The 12,029-nt window shown below is 44.0% G+C and overlaps 1 protein-coding gene across 1 annotated transcript in view; it reads right to left on the bottom strand.

Annotated features, from left to right (window-relative positions):
• The window catches only part of LOC119970384 (guanine nucleotide-binding protein subunit alpha-14), a 258,003-nt gene extending 248,295 nt beyond the window's left edge, over positions 1-9,708 (bottom strand). Inside the window, exon 1 of the mRNA XM_038804918.1 lies at positions 9,163-9,708. Within this exon, the coding sequence (XP_038660846.1) occupies positions 9,163-9,283 (121 nt within the window). The 5' untranslated portion in view covers positions 9,284-9,708. The remainder of the gene's footprint in view (positions 1-9,162) is intronic.
• Between the last annotated feature and the right edge of the window lie 2,321 nt (positions 9,709-12,029).

The raw sequence follows: 12,029 nt of genomic DNA, 5'->3' as shown, positions 1-12,029 counted from the left end.
TCAACAGCTATCTTATATTACTCGCGAGCTTCTCGTCCTTCACGAAGCCCGTTTGATCTTCTGCAACCATCCCTGGGATACTGCAAACAACTTAGCCAATACTTTCACGACCGTGTTCAATAGTGATATGGGCCTATACGACCCACATTCCACTGGGTCTTTCCCTTTTTTGGGGATTAGTGTGATTACTACCTGCGTCATTGTCTCCGGCAACTCCCCCTTCTCCAGTGCTTCATTAAACGCCCCCAACAGATGTAGTGTCAGGTCCGTCACAAATTCCTTATAAAATTCCGCCGGGTAACCATCCGGCCCAGGGGCCTTCCCCGACTTCATGCCCCTGATATTATCCAGCACCTCCCTCAGCCCCAGGGGCTCCTCCAACGCCTGCCTCTTTGCTTCCGCCACCTGGGGAAATTCCAGCTAGTCTAGAAACTGCCCCATGTTCCCCTCCTCTCCCCCGGTTCTGCCTCAAAATTCCTGGTGGTACTCCCTAAATGCCTCATTTATCTTTCCTGGCTCGGACACCACATTCCCCAGCCCCAGTCCGTATATTCAATATTTCCCTGGACGCAGAGTGCCTCTGCAGCTCATGCAGCAGCAAACGGTTCGCCTTCTACCCATACTCATATTGGACCACTGCCTTCAGTGCTTCCCAAAACATGGCCGCCGACACCTCCCTGTTCTGATTCAACTCCACATACGCCTTAATCGCAAACCGCACCTCATCACAAAAACCTTCACCCCCCTTGCCCAACACAGTTGCCCTACCGCCTTCTGTCTGCCTGTCAAACTGCCCCTGCAACTTTTTCCTCCTCACCAATCCCTCCACGGTGGACACCCTTGAATATTCCCAGACCACCTCCACTATCCCGCTCACGAGACAGTCATGGTCCTCCCTCCTTTCCTTTTCCGCACGAGCCTTAAACAAAATAGTTTCCCCGCGGACCACTGCCTTCAGTGCTTCCCAAAACATGGCCGCCGACACCTCCCTGTTCTGATTCAACTCCACATACGCCTTAATCGCAAACCGCACCTCATCACAAAAACCTTCATCCGCCAATAACCCAGAGTCAAACCTCACCCCGGCCTCTGATCTCACCCCAATCTAAACAGAGTCTCCAGCCAGTGGGGCACATGGTCCAAGATAACTATCCCCGCATACTCTGCCTCCTCCACCCCAGCCAAAATCTCCCAACTCACTACAAAGTAATCAATCCTCAAATACACCTTATAGATATATGAAAAGAAGGAATACTCCCTTTACCCTAGGTTCTGAAAGCACCATGGAGTCATCATACCAATCCTCTCCATAAACCCCCAGCTCCCTTGCCATTCATACCCTACCCATTGACCTATCCACCATTGGCTCTAGAACACAGTTAAAATCTCCTACAATGATCAACTGGTCGGTGGCCAAATCCGGGATCGCTGCCAGCAACCCGCTCATAAAACCCACATCATCCCAATTTGGGGCATACACATTTACCTACACCATTGGTGCGACTTCCAATACCCCATTTACAATCACATATCACCCACCCTGATCCATAACCTTTCGCACTTTTTTGTGCTCATTAAAATTGCCACTCCCCTCGATTTTGAATCAAACCCGGAGTGAAAATCCTGCCCAACCCAGCCCTTCCTTAACCGAACCTGGTCCTTCACACAGAGGTGCGTCTCTTGCAGAAAGACCACCCAAGCTTTCAAGCTCCTGAGGTGCACGGACACCCGCAAACTTTTAATCGGCCCATTCAGTCCCCAGACGTCCCATGTTACCAGCCTTACCGGAGACGTATGCCTCCAATCCCCTCTACCATTTGTCATCATCCCCACTTAACTGCCTCCCCTTTAATTCCACCCTATACCTAGCCCACTCCAGGTGACCCCTTTTCCACCCATGACCATGTCATCTCTCACACCTGCCACGTCGCAACAACCTTCTCAACGGCCTTTGCGTGATCCTCCCCCATTTGTTTCCTCTGCTGCAGGAATTCAGTTTTAATAAAGGCCATCAAGGCAAGTTGAAGCTTTCCAGCTTGGATCAGCCCTTCCCCCGCCTGCATGTTTAAAGTGGTTGTTGCTGCAGCACAAGCCTGTTCCAACTTTTCAGCCAAATCCCTCACTGTTTTCTGCCGGGTCCGATAGCCAGCAGACATACCACTCCCGGGGAAACTACTCCTCCAACATTCATCTACACCTTTTCATCAAAATTCCACCCAGTATTGGGTAAAAAGAGCACTTTTTTTGTGCCTTCAAGCAGGAGCCGCCCTGTGTGTGACCACTCACTCCATGGTCAACACCAGAAGTGGTAAACTGAATTATTCTGATGATTCCTGGGCAGCGTCCCATCTTCTATCATTTATCAACTTAATTTCATCCAAAATTCCACAACCCATATGCTTTCCCACATTAAGATATGCTCACCCATGGGGCAGCACGGTGGCCTAGTGGTTAGCACAACCGCCTCACGGCGCTGAGGTCCCAGGTTCGATCCCGGCTCTGGGTCACTGTCCGTGTGGAGTTTGCACATTCTCCCCGTGTCTGCGTGGGTTTCACCCCCACAACCCAAAAATGTGCAGAGTAGGTGGATTGGCCACGCTAAATTGCCCCTTAATTGGAAAAAATAATTGGGTAATCTAAATTTATAAAAAAAAAAAAAAAAAAGATATGCTCACCCATTACTCTGTTATCTGTGACACATTAGTCTCTAGTCAATTAAATTTTTTTAGGCTCATCTTAGATCCCTCCCTGTCCTTACCCCAACTGACGGCTGTAATATCCTCCAGATCTCCATCTCCCTCTTCCAAACTGTCTATTCCTCCGACTCATCTGTTGTGCATCACATTCCACAATCCAGAACTTTCACCATGGTGGCCATGCCTCAGTAATAGATTTCAATCTCATACTACCTCTACCTCGCCACTTCATTATCTTTCAAGTCACATTTCCTAACCTCTCCCCCTTTTCCTCATATCTGTAAATTGTTAAGATGTTTTTCCTAAGTTATTCATACCATATAAATGCATGGTGCTGATATTTACACTTATACTCCATTTACCATTTTGACTCACTAAAAGTATGCATCTGAAGTCTCTTGCACTTACATGGTTAGTGATTTCAGGTTGCATTCTAGTACAGGAATATGGGGAATATTAGTTATTAAAATATCACATACTTTGTTACAACATAAATGGCACAGTTCAAAATAGAATCCTACGCTCACATCTGTATTATCCCAATACTGACGCCACACCTATATAAGTTTGCTTTTCATTCTAATCCAAAACATTCTCATTTGTGAAGTGCAATAGATAGAATCTTTTAATTGAACATGCAAATTAAATTATTCTTCCAAATACTGAACCCAAAGATGCCATACATGTGAATGAAAGTTTAAGACCTACCAACAGCCACGATGCATGTACAATTTTAATTGTGCAATATGTGGAAGCATTTTGAAACAGATATTTTAGACTCTTCATCGATTTATGATTATGTAGAACTTCTGTTGGACACTTTTTAAATTTGCTTAAAAGGTACTTTCCACCATTCCCTGTGGCTATTCTTATGTTGAAAACAATTTCCACAGAATTCCAACCACTCAGACACATTTTATTCAGAGAACATAAATCAAGTGCAATCTGTCATTTATTAAACAAAATGAGATTATGCTCCTGTGAAGAACATTGGGACCCGTCAAATGTTAACGGTGCCATATAAATGCAAATTATCAATGTAAATATCAAAATACCCCATGAAGCACCATTTGAATCCAAAAAGATTTTGTGCTAGCATCAATTAATCATGGAGCATGATCCATTTTTAAAATTACTGCCAACTTTCATAAATATAAAACCAAAAACAAATGTAAACAAAATGGTAACAGTTAAAATTTTTTGCAGATATAAAAACATCTATGGCAAGAGGTTACTCATGAATTTATAACGTGCAAGAGACCTTCCTGCTTATTTCCTTTATTCACATTTCTATTTTTATTATTTTGGTCTGCGGTCCCATAATCGGAATGTGCCTTTAAACAGAAAACTTCAGATTGAAGTAGCCTGCTTGCCAGGACAGTGTTCCCAGGTTTTGTATTTTGGAGAGAAAAATGCAGACACCTCGGCACCAAGTGGATCTTAGGAACCAGATTTGGAGAGAGTTCAATTGGTTAACTGACAACCAGTGAGTTGGCCAGGGATAGCGTTCTGCCTGACAATGATCAGTGATTGGTTGCCGCGCAATGCTTTCTGAGAAGTGTTTAGACCAGGGGTGGGCAAACTTTTCCGTGCAAGGGTCACATTCAGAAATTCACAATTTTAAAGTGCCGCATAGTATATTAAGTAAAATAATTAATATTTAAAATAGCCAAAATAAAAGGTTTTTAAAGAAAAAAAAGCAATTAATTTTTATTAATTAATATTTTAAAGTAGAAACTTCACATGAAACACATGTTGTGCCGAGCAATGATCACCCTACTCAAGTCAACGTATCCACCCTATACCAGTAACCCAACAGCCCCCCCCCCCCACCCCAATTAACCTTAAAAAATTTTTTAAAATTTTTTAATTTTTTAAAAAAAAATTTAATGACTTGATCTTGGTGGGCCGCATAAAGACCTTTGGCGGGCCGCATGCGGCCCGCGGGCCATAGTTTGCTCACCCCTGGTTTAGACCTTGGCAGTGAAAGGAAATTTATCGCTTGCTTGCTGAAGTGAAAAAACTGCTCTATTGTTCTGAAAGCAGAATGTGCCTGGCACATCTTTTCCAGAGATCCTGAAATGATGCTGAGTCTGCAGAGAAGGCAAGACAACCTTGCCAGAGAAAACCATCTCAAGTCTAGAAGAAAGTGGTACCAAAACAAAAACTTGAACTTCAGAAAGTCATTGAATGGAAGTCACCCCAGTGTAAAGATCCTTATATTTTTATTTATATTTTATTTCCCTTTCCACACATACATACATGCCTGTCAAATGGGGCGAGTTAGGGAGGAGGTTGGGAAAGGGGTAAGTAGATAGTCAGTTACATTTTCTGTCCATTTAATTATAATATTGCACATAACAAAAGGTTACTAGTGTTAAAGTTACAAGCCTGGTGACTGTAGTCTATTTATTTTTTATTAAAGGCCAATTTTAGCGTGGCCAATCCATCTATTCTGCACATCTTTGGGTTGTGGGGGTGAGACCCACGCAGACTTGGGGAGAATGTGCAAACTTCACATGGACAGCGATCCGGGGACGGAATCAAACCCTAGTCCTCGACGCTGTGAGGCTGCAGTGCTAACCACTGCGCCACCGTGCCACCTGTGACTGTAGTTTATTGGGTTTAACCAAGGATGTGGGTATTTTAAATAAAATCTAATTTCACCTGTGTTGCGACTCTGGGTCAAGTGGTGCTGGAATTGACCACGCACTAACCCACGGTGTCATGGCAATGTGATTTAATCAAGTACAAAAATAGTAGATCACCAGTAGCCAGGAACACACAAAACCCATATCACGCGATTAAATCGGATCACTCAAGATAATGCTACAGTTCAAGAATTGCAAACATTTTGACTAATTTAAACATAAATAGGTAAGTAGCATATATTCTTCTTACAATTGATGTTAGTTATTGAAATCACACACTGTGACCGGGTGGAATTTATCCAGCATGCTGCCTCTAGCGTTTACTGCTCAAGCCTGCAATGTTATTTTCTACATCAAGTATCAACCTTGGAGATTAATTTCCTGCATTTTGCATTCATTTGTGTTCAATACACATATATATTCAGAAACGTATGACTCTGCTACACACTGTCCAGAAGTGCTCAGTTTACAGGCTTTAAAAAAAGTGAATCTAAGCTAATGAAGACAATATCTCAATCAGTATGTTATTTCCTCTCTTCAACATGAGAATGCAGAAAAAAATACAATTATTATAACTAAATCTGCAAACCCAGTATTTGGAAAACATGACATATTAAAAACAGGTTGCAAATTTATTTTCCTCATACTTTCCTTTCCAACTATACAATGTGAGCGGGGGAACATTTCCTCTGTATATTTGGCTTGGCTACTGCAAAATGACATGGTTCTTGCTGCACCTGGCACAAAACAAAAAACTTATACTATAGCAATATATATTTAAAACAAAATATTTTTCCTTGACTTGACTTCCAGACCACTTTACTTGACTTTCCCCGAATGCAAGCTGAACACATAATTGCCTTAGCAGCCCCTGTTTATTTCTTCCCCATGTATGGAACACTCTTCTTAAGGTATGTCGTCACGTGTTCCTTGCAAAGAGTGCACATGCAATCCACTATCAGGCTCTAGTTCATACCACCCAAAAACAACCAAGCAGCTTTGTGGGTGAGAGACAAATGTTATCTTGCATTCAAGCTACTGTCCCCACTCACCCTCAACTACTATTTAATGCATCTTCCAAAGGGCGTCAACTGCGACTGCATGAAACTGCTGCATTATTGAAGTTGAGAGATACCAAATTAAAGTATAATACCTTCATACCTTTTTACATCAAATGAAGGTACTAACTCCACCCAAGATGTGATTTCATTAGTACCAGACCAGAGTATCTATGAATGACCTTGCTTCACGGCAGCAGAGTCGATTGGTTATACCATCACAGGGCCATGCAATATGGCACAATCATAATACATACATATTTCAGTAGAGTCCATTGAACATATGTAAAGCTGAGATACAGATTTTTGACCTTAGGGAATCAATGGAGTGGCAGGGAAGGCATAACGGAGGCTGGAAAATCAGGGTCATCTACTCAAATAAAATCCAGGAGTTTTCACCACACAATCTTAGGCTTTCAAATGCTCTCCTTCAACCTTGGTCAGCTGATGCATTTATTCTCATGATGCACTGCTTCCTCAAGCTTTTTGGAAAGGAGATAGACTGTTATCACATTGGGTGATTCTGGACTGTCAAACAGCTTTCTCAACTTGCCTTCCCCCAAACATTTCCAGTTTGTTTTTAAATGCCTGTACTTTTTCTCCCAGAATGCTCACCGCAGTGCCTGAGAGATTAATCTTGAAATTCAGGAGATTCATGGACAATACAGGAGAACTGGAAACCTTATCCCAAACCAAAAAAACACAGAGGATAAATGTCATATATCCTCCCAGACTCTTACTGAGATTGGTTAACTCTGTCCAGACCTTAGACCAAATTTAGAATTGTCCTAGCTCATACAATTCACAGGCTGGCTAATCCTAGCAGCAAGCTCACCTACAGAGCATCTGATTATAACTCATCAAGGGCCTATTTTTTAAAATTCTGATTAAAGTGTGTTTCAAACTTCAGCTAGATAATTGAGAAAAATTGCAAAAAAAAAAATCTATGAAGCAAGAGAAGCAATAAGGCAAATTTACTTCTTCCAATTTGAGCAGATTTCATTGTATTTAATCACCAGAGGAAATAAGCAAATAAATGTAAGCTGCTCTGCCAAGAGATGAAAAAATGTCTTCAACCCATAACAGTTGGATTTAAAAAAAGACTGAAATAAATTATGGGCTGGATTCTGCGCAGCCCCGTGCCGAAATCGCGTTTGGTGTGGGGGCGGAGAATCAACGTTTATGCGGGAATCGGGCCCGGCGCTGCTCCAGTGAGTAGCTCGCACACGAATTACACGGCGTGGCTGGGGGGCCAATGCCAGAGGCCCTCCCTGCGATACTCCGGTCCCAACCAGCCGAATTCCCGACGGCGTGGTTCTAACCACGTCTGGCCAGTTGGGACTCAGTCTGCAGCCGCCCTGGTGGGAACGGGGGCCTTATGCGCGGCGATCTGGCGGGTCATACGAGGAGCAACGCGTGGCAGATTGGTGGGACCTTGTTTGTTGGTCCAGGTCCGCCGGCTGAGTCCGCCATCGCGTTCTGCGCGGCCTCCGCCACATGCATGTGCAGACTTGGAAACGGAACTGCGGGGACCCGTATCTGTAGCTAAAGCTGCGTGAAGCTCCCCGGGTCACTGCCAGCCCCCTACAGGTAGGTGAATTGGTCTTTTTTTTTCGGAAAGTCTTGAGTGAAACACCTGGGCTTTTACACTGGTGTGAGGACACAGCCACATTTTCGGAGAATCCAGCCCTATATATACCATTTAGCCAAACAGGAAAAAAATTGGAGGGTGGGGTTAAGAGGACTTCAAAGCATACTCAATAATCACAAGGGTAACAAAGCTTTCAGCCACAAGGAAACAAAATAACACCGAATATAATATACAAGAACTATTTTAAGAAACTGACTGCAACGAAAAACGAAAGCAACTTTAAAAGTTAGATAACAAAAATCAAGGAAACCATTATGTCCCTACCAAGCACATCGCCACACCCAGCCTGTTTGTCCAGTTACTGAAGCTCTGGAATGAATACAAATTGCAAGAGACTCGGCTAATTATCAGTGATTTTGACGAGGAGTTAAAACAACTTGTATGCACTAAGTGGGGAACAAACCCAAAATTAGAGACTTTTAACAAGAGTGTAGACAAACACCTGTCCTCAGCACAAAGAATGTTGGGCAGAAAATTGGTTCATCGGTTTGGAAATAACTCCAAACTTCTCTAATGAAAATAAAATGTCAATAGCCATCAGCTGGAGAACAAATAGTCAGAGTGCCTGTAGATGCCGGACCACCACATCCACCTTCTCAAATTCTACTTCCACCTGAGGATCAAGTTACAGGAGACGAGAACAGGCCGCCAACTTACTACGTAACAAACTTCAGGTCCACACAGCGTCCACCAAACCACTCTGCAGAAACGACTACCACCACAATGCACCACTTGCTTTTACTTTTTAAAGCAACTTGCACCTTTAGTTCGGGACTTTTATTGTCGTATTTTTTTCTTTCTGAAGATGGGGGGCGGGAAGAAGAGACTACAGGAGGAAAATAAAAAAGGGATTCAGGCCTATAAACGTCGATTGGAAAACATTAACATGCCGACGCACCGGAAGATTAGCAACTTTCACCGAAAATACTGAAGTAACCAACACACAGGAATGAAGTATTTATCTACATCGAAAGGTTTCGCTTTCAGGCGCGGAACTGAATTGCAATAAATAAGTTTGTGTGACTTGAGCAACTTAACCTGGCTGAGATGCAACATTAATAACTCAGTAAATCGCTCCCTGTAGCTGGAATGCTTGCATTACTCACCCAGCAGAAGCAGTTTGAGTTCTCTTCGGGCGTCTCTCTTGTCTCTCCGCAATTGTCTCTCGATTTCGGCGTTTATTCGCTGAGACTCTTTATCTTCCTCGGACAGGCAGCACCCCGCCATGATGGAGCCCAGACCAATGGCCCTCAGAAAACAACACACTTGGTAAAAAAATAATAAAAGGAGCGAGAGGAAGACACTTCACTCAACCCGACCCAAACCGAGCTGGGCTCTCTGTCCTCTGCCACAGCGGGCGTGCCTGAGCACCCTCACCGCGGCATGGAGGACTGGGAGTAAAACGTAAAGTCAGAAAACAATAATAACTTTTGTTGATATCTTGTTCCTGCCCAAGCAGGGGATTCATAAACCAAAAGTTTACCTCAGCTCCGGGCACAACTCGTATTATACATTTGGAAACTGCTGCTGGCAGGAGATGTCTGAACTCCTGAGTGGGCGGGAATAACCAAAGGGGAGGAGAGGAGGAAAAAGAAACCCTTGCCTAACACACAAGGGAACAGTGAGCCGGCTGATATGCCTTCTTAGTCCATCAGATGGATTTTTTTAACCAAAAAAAAAGGCGGTGCGACATGAAGACGAGGGCACGGCCAGTCCAAAAGAGTTTAGTGCGGCTGAAAAATGGCGTTGCTGCAAATCTGCTTCCATTACCAAATTATGTTTCAGAACATGTTTTCGATATCGTTTGGGAACATATTTGGTTATTTTCCTATGTATTTGCGTTATGTAATGTACTCATATTTCAAGGCACTCCTTAAGTTAAGCCATGAGCATCAGGATCGTGTTTCGATGGAACTGGTCGTGAAGCCACATAAATTGAAAAATGCAAACACATTTGGATGATTGTTCAATTTTATGAGTGACCTCCAACAATTATCTATAGAGTGGTCTATCTAAAGCCTTTTACCTCTGTTTCTCTCCACTGTCGTTACCTAAGCTGCTGAATATATCCAGCATTTTCTGTGTTTATTATTTATATGTTTAATGCATAGCCCATTTAACGGAATACATATCCCAAGGCGATTTACAGGCGCTTCATAAAAGTATGACACTAAGCCACGAAAGGAAATATTGGGTCAGATGCATTGTCAAAGAGTTTTAGGCAGCATCTCAAAAGCGAAAAGCTGAGGTGCAGTGTCAGTAAGGAATGAATTCTGGAGTTGGGGCCTCAATTGAAGGACCGGCCACAAATGAGCGAAGATATCTGGAGGGTTGTGGAGCTCGAATAGATCAGAAAGATAGGTAGGGATAGGGCCAAGGAGAGATTTGAAAACAAAGATGAGAATTTTAAAATAAATATGTTGCTTGGCCTGGAACCAATGCAAGTCAGTGAGCGCAGTTAATATTCAGTTAGTCAGACTGAGAGAACTTGGTAGGTCTGCAATGTGCAATTGAATATCACTGGAAAAATGTAAACTATTGTGCAATTAAAGATAATGGAAACCTGAATATAAATAATAACCTAAATGGCATCATGAACTTTGTATTTTAAATACTTCACAAGATATTAATTAGAAATAGTTAGCACTGCTGCCTCACAGCTCCAGGGACCAGGGTTCAATTCCAGCTTTGGGTGACTGGAGTTTGTACGTTCTCCCCGTGTCTGCGTGGGTTTCCTCCGAGTGCTCCGGTTTCCTCCGACAGTCCAAAGATGTGCAGGTTAGGTGGATTGGTCATGCTAAATTGTCCCTTAGTGTCCAAAAGGTTAGGTGCGGTTACTGGGTTACGGGGACAGGTTGGGGGTGTAGGCCAAGATAGGATGGTCTTTCAGAGGGTTGGTGCAGACTTGATGGGCTGAATGGCCTCCTTCTGCACTGTAAGGATTCCTAAAGAGACTAATGAACCACACATTCCACTAACTTGTCAATTTTTATCCTTAGAATAGTCGATTAAGACTTCCAGTGGCACGCGCGAATGGAGCGGTCACATTGGAGAGGGGCTCCCGGCGGTCCAAGACATATCGGCACTTTCCGGGGGTTTCCCCGTTGTTATGCCAGTTGGGATTTCTTCCGCCATTGGGGCCTGAGGGACGGGTGCTGGGTCAGGCCGGTTTGGAGCCGATGTGGTGCCCCGTGGCCGGAGGAGCAGGAGCATCGAGCCTGAAGTGAGCGACGAGGGAGGAGCTTGGCACGAGGCGAGGCCCAAATCCAGGATGAATGTAGAGGGGGAGCAGCGCACATCGGGTGTCCCCTGCTGAAAATGAATGTTTGAAGTCCGGCCCCATGCTTATTTTATTTTTTATTTAAACAATTTTTTTTATTATTATTTATTTATTTTTATTTTTTCATTTTACTATTATTTATTTCAAGATTGAAGAAAGAAGGGGAAAATACTAAGTGGTTATGGGATGCCAAAAACAGCTGTGAAGAAGGGAGGAAACGCAGATTCGCCACCGAATGAAAGGACCAGTAAAAGCACTGACAAGATGGCGGATGCCGGACAGTGTGGTGGGGCCGCACTACTTACAGTGGAAAGGATGACCAAGGTGATGGCGGTAGGGCTGGAGAAGCAGTTTGCGAGGCAATGGAGGCTTTGAGGAAGGAGATGGCGGTCGCCCTGAGATCATTGGTGGAGGAGGCAATCGCCCCAGTGAGGTAGCTGTGGCAAAGACATCGGCCGAGGTGAGAGAACAAGGTGAAAAGATGAAGGAAGTGGAGGAAGCCGTGTTGCAGCACAGAGACCAGCTCACCTCGATGGGGGAACGAGCTGCAGAGGGTGGTGGAGGTCAACAGAGGACTCTGAGCAAAGCTCGAGGACTTGGAGAACCACTCGAGGCGGCACAATCTCAGAATTGTGGGCTTGCCCCAAGGGACAGAGGGCTCAAGGCCAACGGAGTACTTTGCTAAGATGCTGG

This window comes from Scyliorhinus canicula, chromosome 8 (assembly GCF_902713615.1).
Source record: "Scyliorhinus canicula chromosome 8, sScyCan1.1, whole genome shotgun sequence".
Classification (NCBI taxonomy): Eukaryota; Metazoa; Chordata; class Chondrichthyes; order Carcharhiniformes; family Scyliorhinidae; genus Scyliorhinus; species Scyliorhinus canicula.
The sequence above is the reverse complement of the archived record's forward strand: the minus strand, read 5'-3'. Positions and strand labels throughout refer to the sequence as shown.